Below are 25,858 nucleotides of genomic sequence, written 5' to 3' on the forward strand. Positions count from 1 at the left end.
TTTTTTTTCAGGTTTCACCTTCAAATGTGAAGAAGACTAAGAAACAAGTAAGTAAATCTATAGTTAAATGTCTAGAAGGTACTGCTTCTCTTCTTTAGAATCAGTCAGGTGTAAATGTCTCCCAAGTTCATCTATAAATACTTTATAAAAATTTTCTTTTAATAGGCCATATTATTGTGTGGCTGTCTCATCTGTTTCTTATATCTGATATATTTCTGATTCATTTCATTTACTGTTAGTGAGGCAAAGGATCATCAAACCTTTTTAAAGGATGAAATTTAGGGGAAAGGTGTGTTGATCTGGCCCAAAAATTAATCTTTATTATGACTTAATATATGACTAAGTGCAGTCAAATTGTGTCTGAAACATCTTGCACAGTTTTGGGCAAAAATCATTGAACTTTGTTCAGGTTTAGCATGTTTTGGGGAAGATAAAGGTTTATAAGACACCCCAAAAGTAGGTTGCAATTTTAATTTGAAATTTTACAGCTTAGTATACATAAATTGTATTGCACTGTGTGAGACCATGGGCTTGGGGATATAGATCTTCCCTTTCTGATATTTCTTCCACTATTTAATCACTAAATTCCTCTATTATACAATAAAAATCAATTCTACAAGTTTATATTATCATTCTTAAGAATTGTGTTTGGATTTTTTTTAGCACACATAAATCCTAGACCCATTAGTACAAAGGAGCATCCATAGGTATAGTGTAGATTCAAGTTTGTTCAAATCATGGCCCCCTAGGGATAGGGTAAGGCCATTATAAGGTATCAAAGTTTTATATGGAAAATGTAAGGAAAAATCTTTTAAAATTTTCTTCTCAAAAACAGCAAAGCTACTATTAATTATATGAATATAGAAGTATCCTCAGGTAATGATTCAAACTTGTTCTTGGGAGAATGGGGCAACAAATAGAGATCAAAATTAGGGTTCTCCACATTTGAAAAGGAGTACCGGTATTCTACTTAAAAAAAGTAGTGTGGTCCCTTTTTACACCCGTGGTTTACTTGTTAAATATTAGCATATGGTATTTTGTTTGTTTTCATTGTGTATAATGAAGTATTTCTAATTAAAACATTGTGTATTCATAATGAATAATTAAACATATTTATCAAAAAATACAAGCCTATTTTTAACACCTAGTATCGCACTAAAAAATGCCGGAACAATTTTCCCAGATCAGACTACGGTTTCTCTATTACATGGAAATGGCGGAGACATTTAGATTAGATACTATAAAAAAAAGATCTTGGTATGATATATATCTTTCAAAGATGAATTATATGTTCAAGATTCACAATCAACTACAAATACAATTTTCTATTTACAAAACTTTGGCAATAAAAGCTATAACAAGATGAACCAAACAAATCCACACTGATCGATATAAAACTGAGTACATTTCAACTGAGAACTAGCATGTTTACTGGGGGCATTTACCTGTAACGATACAAATCCACATGGCTTGTTATGATTCAAAACAGGTCATAAAGAGGTTAATCGCATGTAAATGAAGTCAGCGAAGAGATTCAAAATCACAGTACTTTAATTAGAAAACATAGAGCACAAGGTTGTTCAATAAAGATATTTTCACTCAACCTTTACACATATAATATACACATTATATTTCAAACTCGACTCTGAACAAACCTGTGCTCGTTGTTTACGAAAGCTTTGAAGTGTGTACCTGTCACTGATTTCTTTTGATATTCATGAGAAACAAAGGACCCTACCTTCAATGCGCAGCTTTGTATGCTGCCTTCATCTATGGTTTGAAATTTTTAGATGATGATTCAAATACAGCTCAACTTTGAAATCTCGAACACGGATATCTCAAATACCCCGGATGTGTCGAAGTAAGGCCGCAGTCCCGACGAAATTTGCTTTATAAATGATTAAAATAAACCCCTCTATGTCGAACATGCTAATGTCAAATACCCCGGAAGTAAAATTGTGTACCCATTCATTAAAATCACATGCATTATCTCGAGGTCAGGATAATTTTCCACTCTGATGATCAAGTCCGTTAGGTAAACTGGATGCTCTATTGATAACACCCACCTGTCTGTCAAGCACGGGTTACCTGTGTTCCTGTGATCAACAAATAATAGCGCAATAATTATACGAAGTGTATGTTTGGCTTACCTTGATTTTAATTATGCAAGCCAAGGTTGTGTGTATTGGTCTAATGCATACGCGTGGATGGCACAGTGTTTTGTGGCTTGGGTACATTTATCTTGATAATCAATATTTAATGCTATGTGAAATATGCGCGCATACATAGTTTATGCATATGAAAGTGAAAATCATAAACATCGGAGTAAAACAAAATTCTGTAATTTAATGCAATTAGAATTTATTTTTCCTATATATGAGCGTGCAGAATTTACAATCGTCCATACACACCATCATGTGAGCTTGTGTCGCAGAGAAAACATGTGCTATAGTGCCCTATGATTCAGTGTTGTTCTGTTGTTAGACAAAAGTATGTGATTTTCCTTTTGCATTTGATTTTATTATGGTAAAATAATTTTCCTTTAACTGATTATACATGTATGAACATGTTTTTCTTATAAAAGAAAATGTATATTTCGTTTTCGTTATTCTGACAGCGTCCGGTTTTAAATTTACAATGCATAGATGATATCCGGTTATGAATACACGGGAAACGATGCTAGCGGTTGACATGCCGCATCGGTAGAAAGATTATACTTCTGTGCATATTATACGAAGTTTTTTTTATTTTGTGAATAATAAAGAGGATGTAAAAATCTTTTTAATGCTAAATGCATGTACATGTTTATTAAAGAAATTGTATACAGAATTTCATTCAAGAAGGAATTTGACATGTTTTTACTATTAAGTACATGTTCACTGCACTAAGTTTATTTGAAGTTCATTTGAATTATAACCCTCGATATGTCGAACCCCCGGATATCTCGAAGTTCATCAATGGTCCCGTCAACTTCGAGATAACGAAGTTTAACTGTAATAAATACATTAGTTAATAATAAAATTTAATTTTTAAAAATTTTAATAAATGTTCAAAATTTGACGAGTAACCGGGGACCACATATAAGCTTTATTGAGACTTGTTCTTTGACCATGGAGGAAGCTGCGCAAAACAATTGTTTGTATGTTGTTTAACGTCCCTCTCGAGAATTTTTCTCTCATATGGAGACACCACCACTTGCCGGTGGAGGGCTGCAAATTTTGTCCTATGCTCGAGACTTACAGCCATTGAGCAGTGAGGGATCTTTATCATGCCAGCACCTACTGCGACACGGGACCTTGGTTTATACGGTCTCATCCGAAGGACAGGTCTCAGCGTCCCACAGTGGGATTCGAACCCGGGATGTAAGGATCAACTCCTTACTTCGCGACTCTAGAGCAGACGCTCTAACCAGTGTGCCACGTGGGCGACCTGCGCAAAACAAAATGTGATTGATTGATTGTATTTTGTTTTATGTCCTTTTCGAGAATTCTTCACTGGTATAGAGACATCACCATATGTTGGTGAAGGGCTTCAAATTTAAACCTATACTCGGCACCCAGGGCCATTGAGCAATGAGGGTTCTTTATCATGCCTGTATGCCTACCGTGACACGGGACCTCGGTTTTTAAAGGTCTCATCCGAAAGACCCATGACTTTCACTTCTAGTGTTAAAAATATTTTGACTTACCAAGTTCTACTTTTGAATTGATATCAAAGGCCTCTCTACTGATCTCTTTCCCGTGGAAAAAAGTGTTCGTAAATCCACAAATAGTGCAGTACTATCAGACAGTATCAGTCACATTTAGGCCTAATGTATTGATACAATAAAGTACCAAGTCCACAATATTTACGATGTTGGAAAAATGTAAACCATTGCCTTTACCCTGTGGCTGTAAGTATATAATCTGGTCTGCCAAGTTCTTCAGCTCAACAACCCTTTCTCCTTCGTTTCATTTGATGTCATTATATGATCTACATCAGTTGTGTCGTCTGCTTTGGAATATTTTGAATAGGATGTAAGTCATTTGCGACATACTAATGTTCTCTTTCATAAAAAGTTCTATTGTCCTCCTGTATTTCGACATGTTATATTCACTCATTCGCTCTAATTTAATTGATCTACCTTAACTAGCTTTTCTGTAACTTTTCTAGGGAACTTTTCTTGGAACGTGTTGTTTACAACTGCAGTCCGCCATGTTGAAAAAGGCACATTTCCTGAATAAACAGACCAAAAATTCTCAATTTAGAAATCACATGTGAATGCAAGGAAATACAAAATTTTGAAAGGGTGAATTTTTCCTAGCCACAGAAACTCAATTTGAATGCTTGTCACATGTGTCGATTATCACATTAGACATGTTACGTAACTGAGTTGTCTTCTTTTTTGTCAAGTGAACACATTATAATTCCCCCAAGCTACGTGTACAGGAAAATTAACTCTGATGATATTGATCATCAGCTGATTGACTGTCAATTAACATTCTTCAAGGCATATTCACTGATCAACGACCATGTTTGTTTAGCACAGTGTGCTTTCTCTCAAGAGGAAGGTGCATGCCAGTCGATGTATTAACACAATTAACTAACTCAAGTCATTAAAAAGTCGGTGTTAATACCAAAATTAATGCAATAAAAATTTAATCATGGAGGCCGCCATTGTAAAACCCCTTATTGAAAACCCTGCAAAATTTTATGTAAGAATTTATAGGGAAAATAATCTTCTTAAGAAAAGCAAAGCTATATTGGTCAAAAATCTTCCTAGAACAACATTTATTTGGGAGCATCCTGAGGTATTGTAGATTCAAGTTTAATCAAACCAAACCTCCGAGGGTAGGATGGGACCATCAACCAATAACCTGTTTATCATGCCCCTGACTGTTACCTATTTACAAATATACAGGGGAAAATATCTGTTGATAAAGAACAGCAGGACCTTAGTTACTCAGATGAGCATTTTGGTCCATTTGGCCTCTTTTTTGAATATGTTTTGTATGGTGTAATTAGTTAAGGACAGATTATACAAACAAAAAAATGGATGCCTGGATTGGTATATATTTTTATGCCCCGCCATGAATATGGCCGGGGCATATAGTGTTTGTCATGTCCGTCTTCCATCCTTCTGTCCTTCCGTCTGTCCTTCCAACACACTTTGCGTTTAGCTCTGTTCAAAGCTCAGTTTCAAAGAAACTATCCAAGATATTTTTATCAAACATCATTTGCTGATAAATATTGATGAGAGCTATGCAACTACATCAACATTTTTTGACCTTGACCTTTCCTTTGACCTTGACCTCACTTTTCTTAAATTAGTGTTTAGCTCAGTTTTAAAGATACCATGAAAGATACCATTTAAAGATAGTGTAATCAAACTTCATATGTTGATACATACTGATGTAAGCTATTCAACTGCATCAACATTTTTTGACCTTGACCTTTCCTTTGACCTTGACCTCACTTTTCTTAAATTAATGTTTAGCTCAGTTTTAAAGATACCATTCAAGATAGTGTAATCAAACTTCATATGTTGATACATACTGATGAGAGCCATTGAACTGCATCAACATTTTTTGACCTTGACCTTTCTTTTGACCTTGACCTCACTTTTCTTAAATTAGTGTTTAGCTCAGTTTTAAAGATACCATTCAAGATAGTGTAATCAAACTTCACATGTTGATACATACTGATGTAAGCTATTCAACTGCATCAACATTTTTTGACCTTGACATTTCTTTTGACCTTGACCTCACTTTTCTTAAATAAGTGTTTAGCTCAGTTTTAATGAAACCATTCAAGATATTTTTAACAAATTTCATATGCTGATACATACTGATGAGAGCTATCCAACTGCTTCAATATTTTTTACCTTGACCTTTCCTTTGACCTTGACCTCACTTTTCTTAAATAAGTTTTTAGCTCAGTTTTAAAGATACCATTCACGATAATGTTATCAAACTTCATGTGCTGATACATACTGATGAGAGCTATTCAACTGCATCAACTATTTTTTACCTTTCCTTTGACCTGACCCCACTTTTCTTAAATTAGTGTTGAACTTCATATGCTGATACATACTGATGAGAGCTATTCAACTGCATCAACATTTTTTGACCTTTACTTTTACCTTGACCTCACTTTTCTTAAATTAGTGTTTAGCTCAGTTTTAAAGAGACCATTCATAATATTTTTTATCAAACTTCATATACTAATACATACTGATGTAACCTTTTCAACTGCATCAACAATTTTTGACCTTGACCTTTCCTTTGACCTTGACCTCACTTTTCTTAAATTAGTGTCAAACTTCATATGCCGATACATACTGATGAAAACTATTCAATTGCATCAATATTTTTTCACTTTGACCTTTCCTTTGACCTTGACCTCACTTTTTCTCAATTTGTGTTAAAATGCTTCATTACTAATATACCCTCGGCAGGGCATTCATGTCCTATGGACATATTTCTAGTTTTCAATTTTTTTTTTATAAAAGTTTGTATCATCTGTCCTTAATTAATTTTAAATTATTTAAAACTATGCAGTTAAAATTGTTCATTTTACTTATTAAAAACATGACTCATGTTGTTATTTTCAATTTTTTTTTGATAAAAGTTTGTATCATCTGTCCTTAATTAATTTTAAATTATTTTCTTTAACAGAAACCAGCACGTATGTGTGTGTTTTGTAACAAAGTAATTTTTGGTCGAAAACTCAGATGTCACATAATTAGTCATCAGAAAACACACAGTGAAGTGAAAGAAATTCTACAACAGCCTGTAGAAACCCAGAACAAATGGTTCAACCAGAAACGAATTGAGGGGATTTACCAGTATAACCTCAAACATTTGGATGCATCAGATGATCAACTCATGCGAGAGAGACAGTCCAAAAAACCAAATAGCTTACGTATGTGTACTGAATGTAAAAGATTCTTCTCAGGCAAAACTTTTTACCGACACAAGTTGCAATGTGGTACAAGAAGTCAAGGACTAAAGAAAGAATTGCTAAGACCTGTTGGTGCTGATATGGATGAAAACTTTGTTACGGAAATTTTGCACAAATTTCGAGATGGAGAAGTAGGAAGCCTGATAAGACAGAACAAAATTATACAGATGTTTGGATATAAACAGTTCTTGTCAAGTAAAATTGAAGATGGTATACCAAATAATCTCAGACAGGAAATTATGAATGAGATGAGGACATTGGCAAAGCTGTATCTCTGCTTTAAAGCATTAATGGAAGGCTCAGAGGTCTCTGTGGAGGACATGTACAAACAAGAAAATCTAGGAGTGCTGAAAGAAGCAATAAAAAAACGTTGTTGTGATGAAAATGGGGAGAAACATTGTTTAAAACTTAGTCTTAATAGCATCTTTCAACGAAGCATTAGAAATTTAACTCTATTCTATGAAGAATCTAAGGAAAATTTAAAAGTGGAAAAAATGAAAGACTTTGGAGATGCATATAAACTCAGTGAGGCTGAAATTATTGGTGATTCAAAACAAGTAATTCTGGAGAATTCACTAAGGAAAAGAAGTCAGAGGCAATCAAATGATTCTCAGAGTGAAGGTAAGAGAAGGAAGTCTTTGATACATTCATATGATTGGGATTTTTATCTCTGAATGTGTACTTTTTGATATATTTTATAGTGAGAAAAATAGTGAACATAAAGATTTAGATGCATTTGTATGTCACACTGATACAGTACTCCAACTTGCAACTAAAATGGTCGCATTTGCAACAACAAAAAAATTGATTTTGTGACTAGAAATTAAAATCAACTCACATTTTCACCACAGAGAAAATTTGGGTCGGCAATTGTCTATTTTTAGCTCTTCTGAGCCAAAGGCTCAAAGAGCTAATGCTATGGCCATTTGTACGGTGTGCGTAAACTTTTTAGAATATGGGCCATAACTCAAAAACCCCTTGGCCAATTATTGTCAAATTTGTCAAAGGGTATCCTTGGCCCAAGGGCTCCTGTTTATACTAAAACTAGGGTTGTGACCCTTAAACAAGGGGAGATAATTAGGAAAATAGGAACAAAAGTACTGGTTGTTAAAAAATCTTTCCCTCAAGAACCACTGGTCAGATTATCACCAAACTTACAAAAAAGGATGAGGTTATGTTGTAGATTAAAAATTGTTCAAGGCATCACCCTGGGGCAAAGGGCGTGGTCTCTAGGTCACTTCAAAGTTGACCAAAATTTACATTTTATTAAAATGTTAATATTTTGCTTACTATAAGGACTAGGATCATCAAATCTTGTCAGTTAATGCATCTAAGGACCTCATATCATGTTGACTCATAAGTAGGTCACGTGGACCTACTTTTTAAATTTTGCAGCCATTCTGTTTCAAAATGATTTAGAGGCATATTTTGAACAATTTAAGGCTTATGATCATCAAACTTTGTCAGTTGATGTATCTTGCGTCCTCGGAGTATGTCGACTAAAAAGTAGGTCACCTTGACCTACTTTTTGAATTTTATGGCTAATCTTTTTCAAAACAATTAAGGTCAATAATTCAAATACTGAGAGGTTTAGAATCATTATACAGGGGTTGAAATTTTCCTGGAAAACCCACTAGCCCAGGGGATACTGATCATTAAAAAATTACTAGCCCAAACCTCAAACTAACTAGCCCAAATTTTTTAGGTGACCATGACCTACTTTTGAAAATTTATGGCTTTAATTAAACATTTCATGTACTAATTGGCTTAGAATCATCAAACTTTGTCAGTTGATGCATCATGGGTCCATGGAGTATGACAAGTGAAAATTAGGTCAGTGTGGCCTACTTTAGAAAGTTTATGGCTTTGATTAAATATTTCAGGTACTAATTGACTTAAAATCATCAAACTTTGTCAGTTGATGCATCTTGGGTCCATGGAGCATGACAACTGAAAATTAGGTCAGTGTGACCTACTTTTGAAAGTTTATGGCTTTAATTAAATATTTCAGCTACTAATTGACTTAGAATCATCAAACTTTGTCAGTTGGTGCATCTTGGGTCCTTGGAGTACGACAACTGAAAAGTAGGTCACTGTGACCTACTTTTGAAATTTTATGGCTGTATTTAATATTTTCGGGTACTATTTGGCTTAGAATCATCAAATTAGTCAGTTGATGCATATTGGTTCCTAGGAGTAAGTCGACTGAAAAGTAGGTTACCCTGACTTACTTTTCAATTTATATGACTATGACCTCAAAGTATGTCATCTGAAAAGTAGGCCACTGTGACTTACTTTTGAAATTTTATGGTTATAATTTTAAAAATATTTTAGTTATTAATTGGTTTAGAATCATCAAACTTAGTTGATGCATCTTGGGTCCTCAGAGAATGACAAGTGATAAGTAGGTCACCATGATATACTCTCAGGTACTAATTGGCTTAGAATCATCATGGGTTTTCAGAATGTTTCATCTAAAATGTAGGTCATAATGACCTACCTTTGGAATTTCAAGGCTTTATCTAAATATACAGGATACATAGAGGCTTCAAATAGAAGTGATAGATTGTACAGTTTATCAGAAGAGCAATTCAAGGATCTTGGTCCTCTTGTTATGATCGGGATTGAGTGTACTTTTTTTATGCCCCCTTCGAAGAAGGGAGGGCATATTGCTTTGCTGCTGTCGGTTGGTCTGTCTTTCTGCCTGTCTGTTGGTCCACCAACAGTTCTTCGCAGAGGTTGCACATACTGAAATGAAATTTGATATACAGATTTATCATAAGAATATCTAGGTTAAGTTCTGTTTTTGGTATGATCAAGCAATTTTTCACAGAGCTATGCCCCTTAGACTTAGAAAAATTCTAATTCTTTGCACTTTCCGTTCATTTTTTTGCAGATGTTGCACATACTGAAATGAAATTGGTATACAGATTTATCATCAGAATATCTAGGTCAAGTCTTATTTTGGGTACAATCGAGCAATTTTTGACAGAGTTATGCCCCTTGGACTTAGATTGATTGTATGTTGTTTTACATCCCATTCGAGAATTTTTCACTCATATAGAGACGTCACCATATACCGGTGAAGGGCTTCAAATTTGGACCTTTACTCGGCACTCAGGGCCATTGAACAGTGAGGGATCTTTATCGTGACAACGCCTGCCATGAAAGGAGGCCTCGGTTTTTAAGGTCTCATTCAAAGGACTCGCAAGTTTCACTTCAAAGTGCCAAGTGCATGGCAAAGGAACAGTTGCTACTTATTTTTTATTGACTTAGGTCAGTCGTGGCCGAGATTCAAACTCAGGGCCGAGCGCTCTACCGACTGAGACCCTTGGACTAAGAAAAATTCTAATTATTTGCAGTTTCTGTGTTATTTTTTTGGCAGAGGTTGCACATACTGATATGAAATTTGGTAGACAGATTTATCTTAAGAATATTTAGGTCAAGTTCTGTTTTGGGAACGATCGAGCATATTTGGGGAGGGGGGGGCATAAGTGTTTCACAAACATCTCCTGTTTCCAAAAAGGATCAGTGCACTTAAGCTATGAGAGTTGGACCCCGGTGCTTTGCCAATAATAAATTTCCGAAATTTATAAACTTTTTGAATCAGAATTATTTAACAATATCTTTAGAGCAGGGTTTGATATATTATATCACATAAAAATATTAAATAATTCTGAGCGACACTGGTTTTCGCGACAGGGGTCTAGCAGTTTTGTCACATTTCTATTGTAATTCATATGCATACCAGTTTTCAACGACATTGTTTACATCGAGCCGCAACTTGTCCATTCTTCTCATTTGCACAGAATGTGTATTTTTATCTAAACTTATACATATCCAAAGGGCAATGTTGGACAATTTGCGGCTCATATGTAATTTTTTAAAAAATTCTCCAAACTAAGGTCGGGTTAGCTACTAAATTAACAGGTCACCGAGTGTCAACCTATTTTGACCTGTTTGATATTATAATCATTTTACTCACGTGACATTCCACTGTTCGATATGCTTTCATTGTGTCTGTCAATAGACTTCAGGGCTGTACACACAGATATGTATTTAAGTATAAAATCTGACTATGTATGGACTTTTAAGATTTTTCGAATCTTATAAAACTGTATAAAGAATAGGGCAATGCTCTATTTCTAAATACAAGTCTTAACTTACCTTTCATTTTTAAACCAATCAAAAGTACTCACGTTGTGGTTATCCTATTTTTATCATAACAAAAAAAAGCATGTGGTAAATAATGGTCGACTTTAGCAGTAAAAATATCGAAAAACTCGTTGTTTTATGGGAAGAAGATCAAAAGGATTAACTACATGTAATTGTAAAAGTTGCTCAAATGCAGCGTTATCTATTCTAAAGAAGTTTTTATAACTACTGGGGTCTTCTCTTTGCACCACATCTAGCGATGCATTGTGTGCACCAAGTACATATACGAGTGTTCCGCCGCTGTTTCCATTACGATGTTTTTTTTTCAGTTTTAATGCAATGCATAATACGATAACAAATACTGCTAACAAAACTTCGTTTTCCATTATTGAGAGAGAGAGAGAGAGAGAGAAATATTGCGAGGGAAACAAGTAGACATCCCTAAAGTCTATTAACAATCTAATAAAACGTATAAACGTGTACAGGAAAGTATCATAATATAAATATAATACTTGTATTATACAATAACTACAAATCTCACCTTTTGTACCGGCCTGAACACTTTAAAATAGCACTTGAAGAATTTTGCGAAAATTTTATTAGGGTCTTAAAGTTTACCTTGTCTTCTTTCACTAAATTGTGTTTTTCGTTTGGTATTTTGAAGGAAATTCTGGTATTGCCAGTGCAAATCAAGTGCACGATTAGAATGTAGCTGTGTTAGCTCATGTCGCCTCTGTATTATGGTCTGCAGGCATCTACAGACACATCCCTAAACACTAGTATATCATACCTGACAATATTTGGATTGCCGAAATGAAAGAGATATTGAAGGCATAAGCGAGTGATTATCGATAAAGTAACGTTGTAGAATTTTCATTGACCATGTTTTTTTAATCTGAAATATACTTGTACCGTCAATAAATGTTAATTTAAATTACAGATAGTTTGTATTTCTTGGAGTTTTCATGTTAACCTAGCGACTCAAATTTTAAGTTAAAATTTTATATTTCATTTCCGAATGTTATTTATCTAAACATGCATACAATAAAATATGTATCACCGTGAGTACTACATACATGTATAATTTGTTTCACTACACGTACGTTTGTATTACTCTACGTACTACATGTACAGTGAATAATTATGATTAAATGTAGTGTGACATCGAAGTCATGTAAATGTGAATCTTTCTTAAAACATACATTCATTCTTTGAATTGAAAAGCATTCAGCATATAAAACGAAAAGTTATAAAGCTAAGGAAAAAAGAGGGAGCATTTTTTATCATATGCGAAAACTTAAGATTGATCTAATTCGGTGCTAGGCATCAAACATATGGATACGAATCATGAAAATGATCAATATGTATGGCCATGAATCATTTACTATTTGTGTGAATCATGAAACTACACAATCTTTCTCTCCTCCATCTAAATTCATACTGTAGAATCAATCTGGAATGTTTACATTCCACTTCCATGCGATTTTCCACCCATTTGCAGGTACCTTAAATTAGAAAGTGGTCCAGTTCAAATTTCCGGAATTTAAGGCTTATACATGTTCTTTTTAATGACGTTGTGTGGAATTATAGCAATATGTTTAACAAAAAATTCGTAGTATAAATATCAAAAGCATATGTATGCACAATAATCATAGATTAATTTAGCAGTATAGTCTAATTTAAGTCTTGAAATGGGTGGCCGAAAAGGCTCCAAATGACACTCTAAAGTGCACTCATTCTTTCTATAAAGAAAATGCAAATGAAATATGAGATAACGAACAGTATTCAAACTCAAAGTCCATTAAACAATACAAATCAGGAGCAGAGCAAACACGGACCTCCAAAAACATCAGAGGTGGGATCAGGTGCCATGGAGGAGTAAGCATCCCCTTCTGACCAGTCACACCCGCCGTGTGCTCCTTGTCATTATCGGGAAATAATGGAAAGATCCGTCGACAATTTAGTGTGTAAATTTTGTCCTAACAATTAGTATGAAAAAAGTCAGCATATGACTGCGGGTGCCCTATAGTGATCAGTCTGTCCATCCGTCTGTCGAGCTGTCCTTTCGTCCATCTGTCCGTCCGAGATCTCTTGTCTGGAGCATATCTTCTCTCTCCTTGGCCCTATCTGGCTCATACTTCACCCACAGAGTGTCTTTGGGTAAAGGGTGTGCAGTGACCTTCAGACCTTGAACCATGTTTCTAGGTCTAAGGTCAAGGTCATAGCAGAATTATATGAAAAATCCTTGTCCGGAGCATATCTTCTCTCCGTTTGGTCCAATGTGGCTCTACCCACTCACAGAGTGCCACTGGTCGGTGGATGTGCAGTGACCTTGAATGAAGTTTCTAGGTCAAGGTCAAAAATTGCCTCTCTGTTTAAAATCTTTGTTCGGGGCATAATTTCTTTCCCTTAAGTCCAGTCAGCCTCAAACCTTACCAATGGACTTAGGGTACAGAAAATTTGTGATTTTCCTTGCATATTTCTGATAGAGGATATGGAGCATTCATTTTTTTTATGCTGTTTTTATGCCTCGCAATGAATATGGCCGGGGCATATAGTGTTTGTCATGTCCGTCTTACGTCCTTCCATCTGTCCTTCCATCACACTTTGCGTTTAGCTCTGATCAAAGCTCAGTTTCAAAGAAACTATCCAAGATATTTTTATCAAACTTCATATGCTGATAGATATTGATGAGAGCTATGCAACTGCATCAACATTTTTTGACCTTGACCTTCCCTTTGACCTTAACCTCACTTTTCTTAAATTAGTGTTTAGCTCAGTTTTAAAGATACCATTCAAGATAGTGTAATCAAACTTCATATGTTGATACGTACTGATATAAGCTATTCAACTGCACAACATTTTTTTTACCTTGACCTTTCCTTTGACCTTGACCTCACTTTTCTTAAATATGTTTTTAGCTCAGTTTTAAAGATACCATTCAAGATAGTGTTATCAAACTTCATATGCTGATACATACTGATGAGAGCTATTCAACTGCATCACCATTTTTTGACCTTGACCTTTCCTTTGACCTTGACCTCACTTTTCTTAAATTAGTGTCAAACTTCACATGCTGATACATACTGATGAGAGCTATTCAACTGCATCAATATTTTTTGACCTTGGCCTTTCCTTTGACCTTGACCTCACTTTTCTTAACTTAGTGTTAAGCTCTATTTTAAAGAAACCATTCATAATATTTTTATCAAACTTCATATGCTAATACATCAGGGTTTTTTTAGGTCTTAAAATCAAGGGCCTGGGCCTTTCCATTTGGGAAAAATAGCGACTTTTGGTTGACATTGGGAAGAATATCATATTTATTATTTTTGTAAATAAATTCAAATAAGAGGTTTTTTTTTTCATTTGCAAGGTACTTATTGACTTATTTTACATTCAGTCAATCAGTTTTTGGAGCATGCCTTATAGATTTTTTTTGAACACCATTCCTGATAAACATAAAAGAGTTCAGCCATTTTTTAACCATATGCTGATACATACTGATGTAAACTATTCAACTGCATCAATATTTTTTCACCTTGACCTTTCCTTTGACCTTGACCTCACTTTTCTCAATTTGTGTTAAAATGTTGCATTACTAATATACCCTCGGCAGGGCATTCATGTCCTATGGACATATTTCTAGTTGATAAGGGATATGGAGCATTCATGATTTTCCTGCCATTTTTTATATAACAAGGATAACATAGAAGCCCTTTAGACTCAAACAACACATCCCTTAATAGTACACAAATGTTCCTCTTCAAAATAAACCCTTTTCAGCTACCTTACATTTTCATGTTCAATGCTAAAAGCGGGGCCCTTTGAGATGGCCACCATCTCAATGATATCTAGTTATAGATTGTATTTGCTGACAAGGTAATTGTATCGACCATAGAACTTGCACAATGATGACTTTAAATGAGACTGTTGATGTTCTTGTTACATCAACTTGTTTGTCAATAACTTAACTCGTTTTAGAAATTGCTCATACATAGAGCATGCTCTTGCATATTGAATCAACTGAAAGATATACACCCCATATATAGGTGATAAGGGTATATTGCTGCATAAGTAAGGGAAGTTGACTATTGAAAAGTTAAAGGCATCATGTTTATGTTTGTAAATTATGTTTTGTAAAGTGTCACAAAAATTGAGATTACGTAATGTTATGACAGCATGTTGTATAGAACGGCTGCCAGTGTTGTAGACTTTTTATAACCCAACCTCGTTAATGGAGATTTGGTCAACATTGCTTGCATATCATCATGTTCTGGTAATATTAATAGCAACTGTTTAATAGATAAGGTACATAGTAATAAAGTAAATGTCAAACAGCTGACAAAGTCTTATCTCAAAGTTTCCACCTGGTGCACACATCAGTCAAACTTGTAGCAATTTTATTTGATTTAACTTTAATTCTAGCATAAAATCACTTGACTGTGTTCTTCTGTATACAACCATATGAGTGCTTCTATGTTATAGCAATACCTTATAACGGGTATTTTTTACGTGCTGCTAATTTTTACGAGTTTTATAAATCCGTAATATTTCAACGCGTAAAATTTCACAGAAGTAAATATACGCCTCGCATAAATTTTCAATATCGTATGTACGATAGTAATGCTAAATGCCATTCAGCTCAGTCCCGGGAGGCTATAGAGTTAGTACTTTTGGTATTTTTGACCACTTAAATTGGTCATCACTTGGGATCATACAGGTAAATCTTAATTAACTTGCATAAGTTATACAATCATCATCAATTACCTGGTCACTCTATTATTTAGCATTTTACGAGACGCATAATTTTTGATAATGACTTAATTATTACAGGTCTTTCAATAACACCCGTTTTTTTTTTTTTAGGTCTTTGACTATTTCTTCTGTTTTATGTGCTTTGAATAAAAACTTCAACTTTTTAATACACTGTTAATTAAAATTATGATGGTTTGAGTTGTCTCTTTTGTTTCTGGTAAAATCAAGACGAGCACATGGTGCACAATAATAATAATACCTAGCAGTGTGTTAGAGTGACAGTACGGCACATCTCATCAAAAGAGTGACTTGATAAAATTTTCCGCCAAGATTTGGAATTTTTTTTACTACTTATAAATGTATAAACTTTCAGAAAATTACAACTTTCACAATTAAATAATCTGGATTATTTAATTAAATTAATAGGTATTTATGGGACATAAATATATACATTGCAACATGTTCAGGGTTCCACAATCCATGCTATGCACGCATGCATAATTTTCATAAACAAAACAGCATGGTAAGAGAGGGAAGCCCGGTAGGCCTGCTACATTGACAAAGTGGACCAAAAAGAAAAAAACTGAAAATAGAGCTTGAAAATTTAGTTTGGGGATTAATATAATCATCGAATAAGGAAGAACGAGAACTCAGTGACACTCACGCAGGGCTCACGAAGGTTCTACTCGACAGGTTTGTTGATACTTGCTATCATTTCTCATTTTTCCATCGCTTTCAAAGAAAAAGAATTGGTGTAAACTCAACATAAAAATACACCTATGACTTATAAACATTGTTGCCATTTGAAATGCTAATTCTTTTAACTGTACAGAAAAATATTTTTTTGACATTTGCCGTGATAACGTATGGTTTGGTGGTTTTTCTTTTCTTGGACCCCAATACACAAAACGTCAACATTTGTACTTTTAATTCTGTTAATTTTACCTGGAAGTAGACTAAAATCTTTACGATTATTATTTTAGATTATTTTATCAGAAAGTTATGATAATTTGATTTTGAAAATTGATTTTACCTCATATACATTAGGGCTGTGTCAATATATAGATTAATTAATACGTATCGAATATTCAGAAATGTGTCGTATCAAAAAAAACTTCCAATACGTATCGGGCAGGCAGTTTTTCTTATAATTCTGTGAAAAAGTTGGGAATTTCAGTCACCAAAGGTTATTTTTAACTGTTTTGAATTAAAAATGATCAGTAATGAAATAGACATTAAGGAGATAGCACATCTTAAATAACTATTACAAAATACATAGACAACTTTATTTTAACATGTTAGTTTTACAATCATTAAAAGTTTGAATTTGAAGTGTACTTTGTAAAGACAGTGAGACATGAACTTCCAATTTGGTAATAAAACACCCAGTTTTTATCAAATCTATGGATTAAATGATATACAAGACTTTTTTGATAGACTTGTTAAAGAATCCAATATATCGCATATCGCTTTATAAAATATCGTATCGAAATATTTTGTTCAATACACAGCCCTAATATTCATTATAATTGTGAACTCTACAGTGTAGGCACATGCTGTTTTAGAATTCACGTGGTACAAAATAAACATCTAAGATTGCTCCAGTTCATACGACTCTTGATTTTCCAGCAGATTCTAATTACATTAATTTTGTATTAGGAAAGAATATTATGTTTCTCAAACTGCTTCCATCAACTTTATACCTTATTTCTTATTGGTATATTGGGTAAATTTGAATGAAAAAGCACATGTTTTGCAGCCACACTGTTGCTTTAAAAAACAGGAATAAATGAAGGGCATATGGTATATAAAGGTACAAACATATAATTTAATGAATCGTTATTACGGGAACAATTTCTTTTCTTTTCTTCTTTTTACATCGGGTTGTCCAGAAACATTTATTTATATGTAAAGGCATTCAAAGTGCTAACAATTATTGATCTGGAATTTTACATCTGAAACAGGGAATTATTTAATCTTAGACTAATTATAAATCCTGGATTTTCAGAAAATTTTGAAATCAGGTGTAGTGCCTGAAGACTAACTTAGTTTTGCTTGAAATATCAGTTTTCACTGTAGTAGATACTGTCTAAATGGGTAAGTGTGTATATAAGAAGCTAATATAATTGAATTATTGTTTATTTTTATTCATTCATGTTTTTATTGTGTTTCAATTTCATATTTTTATTGTTTTTATTGATCATAATTATCATTTCTAGGGTAAATGCCTTTTATGCAGTGTATCTGGTGTTCTACTGTTGTTATCTGTAGAAAATAATGACGCATGCGCAGATGGGGGTTAGTCGATGCCTGGCATAAAAAATCGACTAACCCCCATCTGCGCATGCGTCATTATTCTCTCTAAATTCTGCAGTTTTCTGCAATCAAACGGCGATATTAAAATAATCCATCGAATGTCCGTCATTAAATTATCCTACGACTCCACTGTTATCGCAAAACGTTCCTTCCAAGTTGTAGATATCCATTAAACATTGCCAACAACGCACGGCTTCATAGTCCCTATGAATGAAGACCTGACTGAAGAAATGACTCGCAGCTAACGAAAATACATACCGATGCGTAATCAGCACGACAACTGCTAACACCTACATGTGTTTTCACAACCGTAACAACTTTTAAATCCCACGAAACGCCCAGAAAAACGCAGCGATGTAAACACTACCAAATTTACAGCAGCTTCCTAATGCAGACAACCACTACTCGACGTCACAGTCGTAAAATACGACGTCACAGGTACACTGTTTTCCCGAACTTTTCTAAAGCAAAATGGCGATTAAGCATTGTGCGTAATATAAGGCATACTGTCTTTGCTGTTTAGCACACGTACTTTTAATTGTTTGTAAAAAGTTCTCCTTAAAGCAGGTAATTGAATATCACAAGAGGAAAGGAAACTGGAATGTCTTTAGTACAGAAATCGGTCTTTGAAATTTGAAGATCCATGATCCGCCCACTTGTTTCACCTCCAGCTAAGAGGTGCATATTTAGTGTGCAAATCGAGAGTTTTCAAGCCATTGTGACGTCACCCTCAATGATTTGTAACAGAGAAATCTTACTTGTAAATGAATCAATAAAAAAATAATAATAAAGAGTTAAACTGTGGAAAACATTAGTTTGAAGTCTTGTGTACCATAAACAAATTTCCAAGCCTTTGTGAGTTTACTCTTAAACTTACAATGACGGGGAACAGAAAAAATTAATGCGTCATAAATATAATAATAGTATTTAAATACACCAGTCAGATTAATCCACCCCGTGTCCTCTTTCTTTGTACTTTACAAACGTATTTTTTTTTTTAGACAGAATAACCCCCCCCCCCCCCCCCCCCCCCCCCCCCCCCGGCGAAAAACGGATCGAGTACTCAGTTCAAATATTTTTATTTTTTTTATTTTCAGCATCAAAATATATATATTTGTATTGGCTCCAAACAAAAAAAAATAAATTGAACAAGTTAAATTAATGCAAAGCATCAAATCAACCTAAAAAATATACAAGTAATAACTTTTCAAAAAGCTTGCCTGACTAATCAATCAATATCTATGGAACGTATATGCAAGATAGCTGCGATACTTCATTTCACAGGATGTACAATTGACTTTCTCAAACCATAACCAAATACTACAGATTAACACAGATTAACGAATATCTAAGACATGCCACTGTTTTGACTTTTATTAGTTAGCCCACGGGCTGACTAGTTACGTTGGGATGAAACTGCAAGTGCGCTAGTGTAGATTATAATCAAAGGCGGATCCAGCACCGGCGCGCCGGGCGTGCGCCCCCCCCCCCCCAAACCCCCCGTTTGAATTTTTTGTATGTAGAACTTATATGTTCATTATCCTAAAATAAAAAAACCCACCTCTTATTTCTAAGAATTCGTCAGCTTCCGGGGGCTTCGTCCCCGATCCCCCAGCAGGGCTTTGCCCTGGACCCACTGGGGTTTCAATACAGCCCCCCAGCCCCCCTGCCTTCTACTGCGCCCTCCCGTTATGAAATTCCTGGATCTGCCACTGATAATTCTGGGAAAAATAGTTAGATGATTCGTTTTAAAGAAATTCATATTACATGTACTCTCTTACTAGAGGGCGCGCTTCTTCATGCACACTCCCTGGTCAGTGATAGATTGATGAGACGGCCTCTATTTATAGACTGGTCTGTTTTCCGTCGTTCTCGACGACGAAGTAAATTATGAACAGTTATAACTGGGAAAGTTGTCTTGAAGTATTTGAGACAAAAATGCTTCAATGCTGCTCTAGAAATCAAAGTAAATGACCTGTACACTTTATAGCTAGCGCAAAACAAGATACTATTGACACCCCCCCCCCCCCCCCCCCCCCCCCCCCCCCCCCGAGACAAAAAACTCTTGGATGATGGTCTTATCATATACATACATGTACATGTATTATAAATGAGTTTAAAATACATCTTTATATACAGTTTTGAAATTGTTTAGTTTTTCTTTTCAATCGATTTCAGGACCTTTCTCAAAATTATAATAACGTACTTTTTATGAAATGAAAACCAGTACAGATCATGATGTCTTCTTCATTTTGCCGATTCTTTACTTAGAACCTTACGGGAGTGAAGCCCATTCCTCTACGGGTACTGACCTACACTCTTGTCACTGTATAAAAGGAAACCCTTGTTCATCACAAAGCATGAAATAATATGCTACTCGCTGACTTTCTAAGCTTTTTTAAAAACCTAACCTTGTAACGTACATTATTAATAAATATAATATTGAAAGAAAGGCTAGGTGGAAAACAGAATGAATCAAGAAGGGATGTCCCATTTACTAGGTGGAGGGAGTTTGTTTATGATTAGACTAGTCCACTTATGGGATAAATAGTAAGAATAATCAGCAAATCCATTGCTTTAGTGTTGCCTCTCCATATACAATGTGTCCTCTTAAAAAAATGAGATACAATTTACTGTTAATAAAAAATCTGGAGCTTAAGAATCAAGTTAAAAGAATAAACTTTATTTATTTCCATATCACACCCATTCAATAGAACAACCCAAGAAAAAGGCGCGAATATAGTTTACATGTGACATTTGGCGCGGAATGATTGTGTCACCCCTTTCGTAGAAGACAAATGGACTGATCCAGTAGTTTAGAAACGCAGAAAAAATGTTACACGGACATGTCCGTACAAAGAATCGCAAAGAATAAACGTGCATGCAACAAAAACTGAAGGAATTAAACACATCATTATTTTGCATCAGTTATATGACTCTTTTTTCTGCAAGCTGTATTTGTTTAAATGCAGGTAACAAATTCCGATGTAAATCAGCTTGCACAAAATCTAGTTCATTAAGAATGACCGCATAGTTTCGGATCCCTGAAAAATTAATCCTTATACTGCCTGACGCACGTGGCATCAGGCAATAAAGCATTCTGAAGTATTTATTCTTAGAGAGGTGGATCTAAGAAAAAAAAACTTGTAAATATTTTCTTCAGTCACATGTCTGATGCACCTTGGAATTTAGTGTGTTTTTTTTATTATAGCCTTAAAATATTTCTGAATCTAGGGAGAATCCACAGTGTGCAAGTCTTTTTAAGACACTGCGAGTTACCCCATACCCTGCATATTTCACTTACCCATTGAGAAGAAGGTAAACATGGCCTATTTACACCCTTCATACGTTCAAAGGCAACCTTTCTCAATATTTTGAATTTTATTTCTTTTCCCCAGACACTCTCCTCCCTATCTGTGCCCTAAAATCAGTCCATTCCACCCCGTACGCATCCTAAAACATATTTAGGGGAGGTGGAACCCTGCGTTTTGCGTGGTCAATGAAATGGGGTAAAATTAGTAACCTGTGGCATACTTATACTTTCTATAATCAAATTAAGGGTTACATACTAATTCCAACATTTATTTTAATTTCCTTTTTATTTAACTTTGTTAATTGTTTACTCTTTTATTTTCTATAATTATATGTTTCATTTTAAATGTATTATTATTATTATTGAGCACATAAAATATTGAAATTATGCCCCTTCCCCCCCCCCCCCCCCCGAAAAAAAAAAAATAAAGGCATATTGTTCTCTAAAAATAAAATTTAAAGTTTTCCTCTTAAATATGTAGAAGTTTTGGATCAACACTGCTGACATCATTTGTCTCTGATAATATAAAGATAAGCGTAAGTCAGCGTTAATTGCGCTTTGATTGAATGCAGCTACACCAGAGAAAATCCACAGACTTTCTTCCCATGTAGAAAAGTACATCTTTATGATAGATTTTTACACTTGTTCGATTTTTCTGTGTATTTTTTATCCCCTCCCAACGGAGTTGCGTGTTTGTTTGTGGGTGAGTGAGATACTTCTGTGCGAAACGGAAGTGACGTAATTTGCATTGGGATCGATGTCGGATGCTGCCTTGGCTTATGGAGAATAAATTGCGCAGCTCAATCACTATATAATAGTATGCTGCTATTCTATCATTATTACCATTTTTCTTTAGCTTCGTGTGGTTTTCTACCTTCTCAATATTTTTGTCCCAGTTTCAGACAATTGTGGATATGTAACAAATCTTGCATTTTCACGAGCATCTTATTTGTGGTATTGTAATCTTCCATTTAAACATACATCTTAAATATAACATGTTTAATATTCTACCATATTACGATAGTTTGATATTATTTAATTAAATGTGATCTTATTGTAATAATTGTATTTGCCCTCTGAGGGACCTCGATTGGTGAATAAACATACTATTATACATCATAATTCAACAACATGCAGGGATTTATCAGTACCTTCTCAGAGGCCGAATCCTCATTGAAAATGAGTTCAGTTTTCCCCAATTTGGCAGTATTTTTCCCAATTGGTGAACAATGCTTTTATATTTAATTATCTTGGAAAAACACAAGGAAAATTGTCAGATTGTCTGTAAGTCCATGTCCAACACTCGACTAAATTGAAAAGTGCCGAAATTCCCAGAAAAAATAAAGGAATAGCAATTTCCTGGTAATATGCACATCTACACATTGTGTCCTTAATATCTGCAAAGTCTGACCAAATTCTGTGCAGCAGTTTATGAGGAGTTGCGCTGACAAACTGTTCACTGTATATTCAAGATATGGCCAAAAATCTAAGTTGAAAAGTATCAAAATTCCCAGAAAAATAAAGGAATCAGAATTTCCTGGTTATATATAATAATAGACTTGAGTAATGCTTTTATAATTTCTTCTTCGAACAACAGTTAACACTTTACATGGAGGTTTACATTTCCTTAATTTTGTCGATAGTAATGTAGATTAAATATTATCGATAATGTAAACCCTTTGTCTTTATATGCTATTTTTAAATATCTCGTTTCAGCTGATGCATAAAAAGAGAGATTTCTTTTTATTGACAATGCAGCCTAGTAGAATGCCGGGGGGGGGGGGGGGGGGTCCTTAGTATAGTTTTTCACTGTTGTAAATCTTTATTTAAGTGCTTCCTGCAGTCCTCCCGTTTTGTTGTAGCATTTAGATCGAGCACTCGCAAACTCCCGCAGTTGAAAAAGAAATGTACTAATGTACCATCCCCCCTTCGAAATAGGTGTTTTGCGTTTGGAGACTTTAGCCTTTTTTTTACTGCATAAACATGATAAATATTGCATCTCAAAGTAATTGCCAAAAAAATCTCATTAAATGCTTATGATAGATTTATAATCAAGCTGTCAGTGCATAATATCAAATAAAGTAGTTCGTCGTATAATGTAAGCGTTATTGTTTATATTTGCCGTAACATGGAATCAGCTACAAGCTTATCCTTTAAAAAGAAAGCTGACCTAGCGCTGTGGCCATCGTAAAACACACAAGTAGATATCTGAACCATTGGTCTAAGTTGCTGAATCGATTAATTATAAATAAAAATGCATAGTGGTGAACTGGGGGGGGGGGGGGTGTTTCGATCAGAAAGGTGAATCTAGAGTGGGCTTCACATTGCCAATGGCATTACTCATTAGTCATGTTATAAGTATTCTGTAGTTTACTGTAATTTAAATTTTAAGGTGAAAATAAGGGATCAGTAGAACCAATGAGCACCTAGTTTAAAATATTCCATGCAGTGTGGTACTGTTTTGTAGCAATAGCATCTTCTCGGGTCTTTCCAGCAAGTTCGGCAAGCATATCCGAGGTTGTTATCCGAGCATGTCGGAAAGTAGTTAAGAAAAGATAGATATTTATCATAATTTTAGAATTACCTGATATCTTCAGTCTTTGCATTATAAGACATAAGTAACTGTTACTTTTCGTACATTTATGTACATGTTGAACAATAAAGCACGAATCTTTAACAGATAATGAAACGAAATTGTCATGGTACAGTTTATCTACAGTTGTATTCCCAGGATGCCCTACCGTGAGGTCGAGCATGCGTATTTCAGAAAAAAAGTTGTTAGCAAAACGATCACAAAAAATATATGTAGTAAAATTTGTTGTGACACCGCGATAATCTATTTTTGATACATCACATTTCATTAGAAATCATTCATATTGGTATCATCACGTAACATAGATCCAGGGTAGTATGATGATCACACGTGGAAAGATATTCTGTTTCCTTCTCCAACTGTAATTGGCAAAATGGCAGCAAGAACATTTTAATTAAGTTTTTATCTGTTTAGCGTCCATTCATCTTCCAAAAATCTACCCATCTGTATAGTTCTTACTATTTTAGGAGCGATAATGGATCGACGAAAGGAAGACTAAGTGTTTTTCATAATAAACAAAGAAAAAAATATTCTGAAATTCACGGTAATACCTAAAATGAACACACTTGCACTTGGATGGTGTTGTATTTTCGCTGTATTTTCCTCAAATGTTACCGATGGTGAAAACGCAAAGTACACTTCAAATTATTTTAAATAAATAAATGCATATATTCAGTACTTCGATGTAAACACAAACATTGGGCTAATCCAGGAGAAGTAAGGTAACAGCACTTAAAACGACATCAATATTTGAAAAATGAAGAGCTTAACTAAGCAGTTCAAATTTCAATTGAAGTTTTTGCAGATAGAATCAGATAGAAGGACAGACGGGACAAAAGCATTATGCCACCATCTAAGTTCGTCGGGGGAAAAATATTCCTCTATCAAATTCTTCTGAGTTTCATAGTTAAAATTGTTGGCACATTCAATCTCATTTATACAAGCATGCATTCAAATCTCAATAGTTTGGATACATAACTCAAAATGTCTGTTTGTATGTTTGACTGTATGTTGCTTAACATCCCTCTCGAGAATTCACTGGTATGGAGACGCCACCACTTGCCTGTGGAGAGCTGCAAATTTTGACATATACTAGGCACTTAGGGCCATTGAGCAGTAAAAGATCTTTTTCGTGCCAGCACCTACTGGGACATGGGACCTCGGTTTAAATAGTCTTATTCGAAGGACTGTTCTCCACGTCCCGTAGTGGATTCGAACCCGCGACGTAAGGATCAACTACATACTCCGCAACTCTAGAGCAGACGCTCTAAACACTGTGCCACCCTAACGACAAACTCAAACTGAAGTACATGTATCTAATCACTAGTTAAAATATTAAACAGATGCTAATATTTGTGTTTGTAATTCATTAAACTAGAGTTCACAGGATATTCAAATATTATCTTTACTTTCAAAATAAAAAATCCTCAGCTGCTTTATTTGTGTATTAAACAGGGGCTTGAAAATGAAGCGCAAAGCATAATCATTTAAAAATGAAATGACAGTACATTAGATATATGACGTTTTGTGTGAAAATACTATCAAGCATGCTTTACAGAGTGGATTGATCATGTGTTTAAAAAAAAGGGGGGGGGGGGACAATCATCCGAGTAACTATATATGCTTATTCTTATAAACAAAGGGTAAAGCATTAATTCATGTTTGTGGCCACAAAATCCATGACTTCAAAACTTTTTATCTGGATTGCACAAAGAAAAAAAAATCATTCAAAAGAATTCAAGAATGATTTGCTGGCATCATGAGGAATACACCAAGCACGA

The 25,858-nt window shown here is 34.7% G+C and overlaps 1 protein-coding gene across 2 annotated transcripts in view; it reads left to right on the plus strand.

The window, feature by feature from the left end:
* Positions 1-25,858, plus strand: part of LOC133195795 (uncharacterized) — a 103,307-nt gene that overhangs the window by 23,596 nt on the left and 53,853 nt on the right. For both annotated transcript variants that reach the window (XM_061331740.1, XM_061331741.1), the window contains 2 exons: positions 12-47; positions 6,657-7,563. In XM_061331740.1, the coding sequence (XP_061187724.1) occupies positions 12-47; positions 6,657-7,563 (943 nt within the window). The remainder of the gene's footprint in view (positions 1-11; positions 48-6,656; positions 7,564-25,858) is intronic.

The sequence above is a fragment of the Saccostrea echinata genome, unplaced genomic scaffold (genome assembly GCF_033153115.1).
Source record: "Saccostrea echinata isolate AGI-Se365-2 ecotype Australia unplaced genomic scaffold, CSIRO_AGI_Sech_v1 ptg000029l, whole genome shotgun sequence".
NCBI classification, from domain to species: domain Eukaryota; kingdom Metazoa; phylum Mollusca; class Bivalvia; order Ostreida; family Ostreidae; genus Saccostrea; species Saccostrea echinata.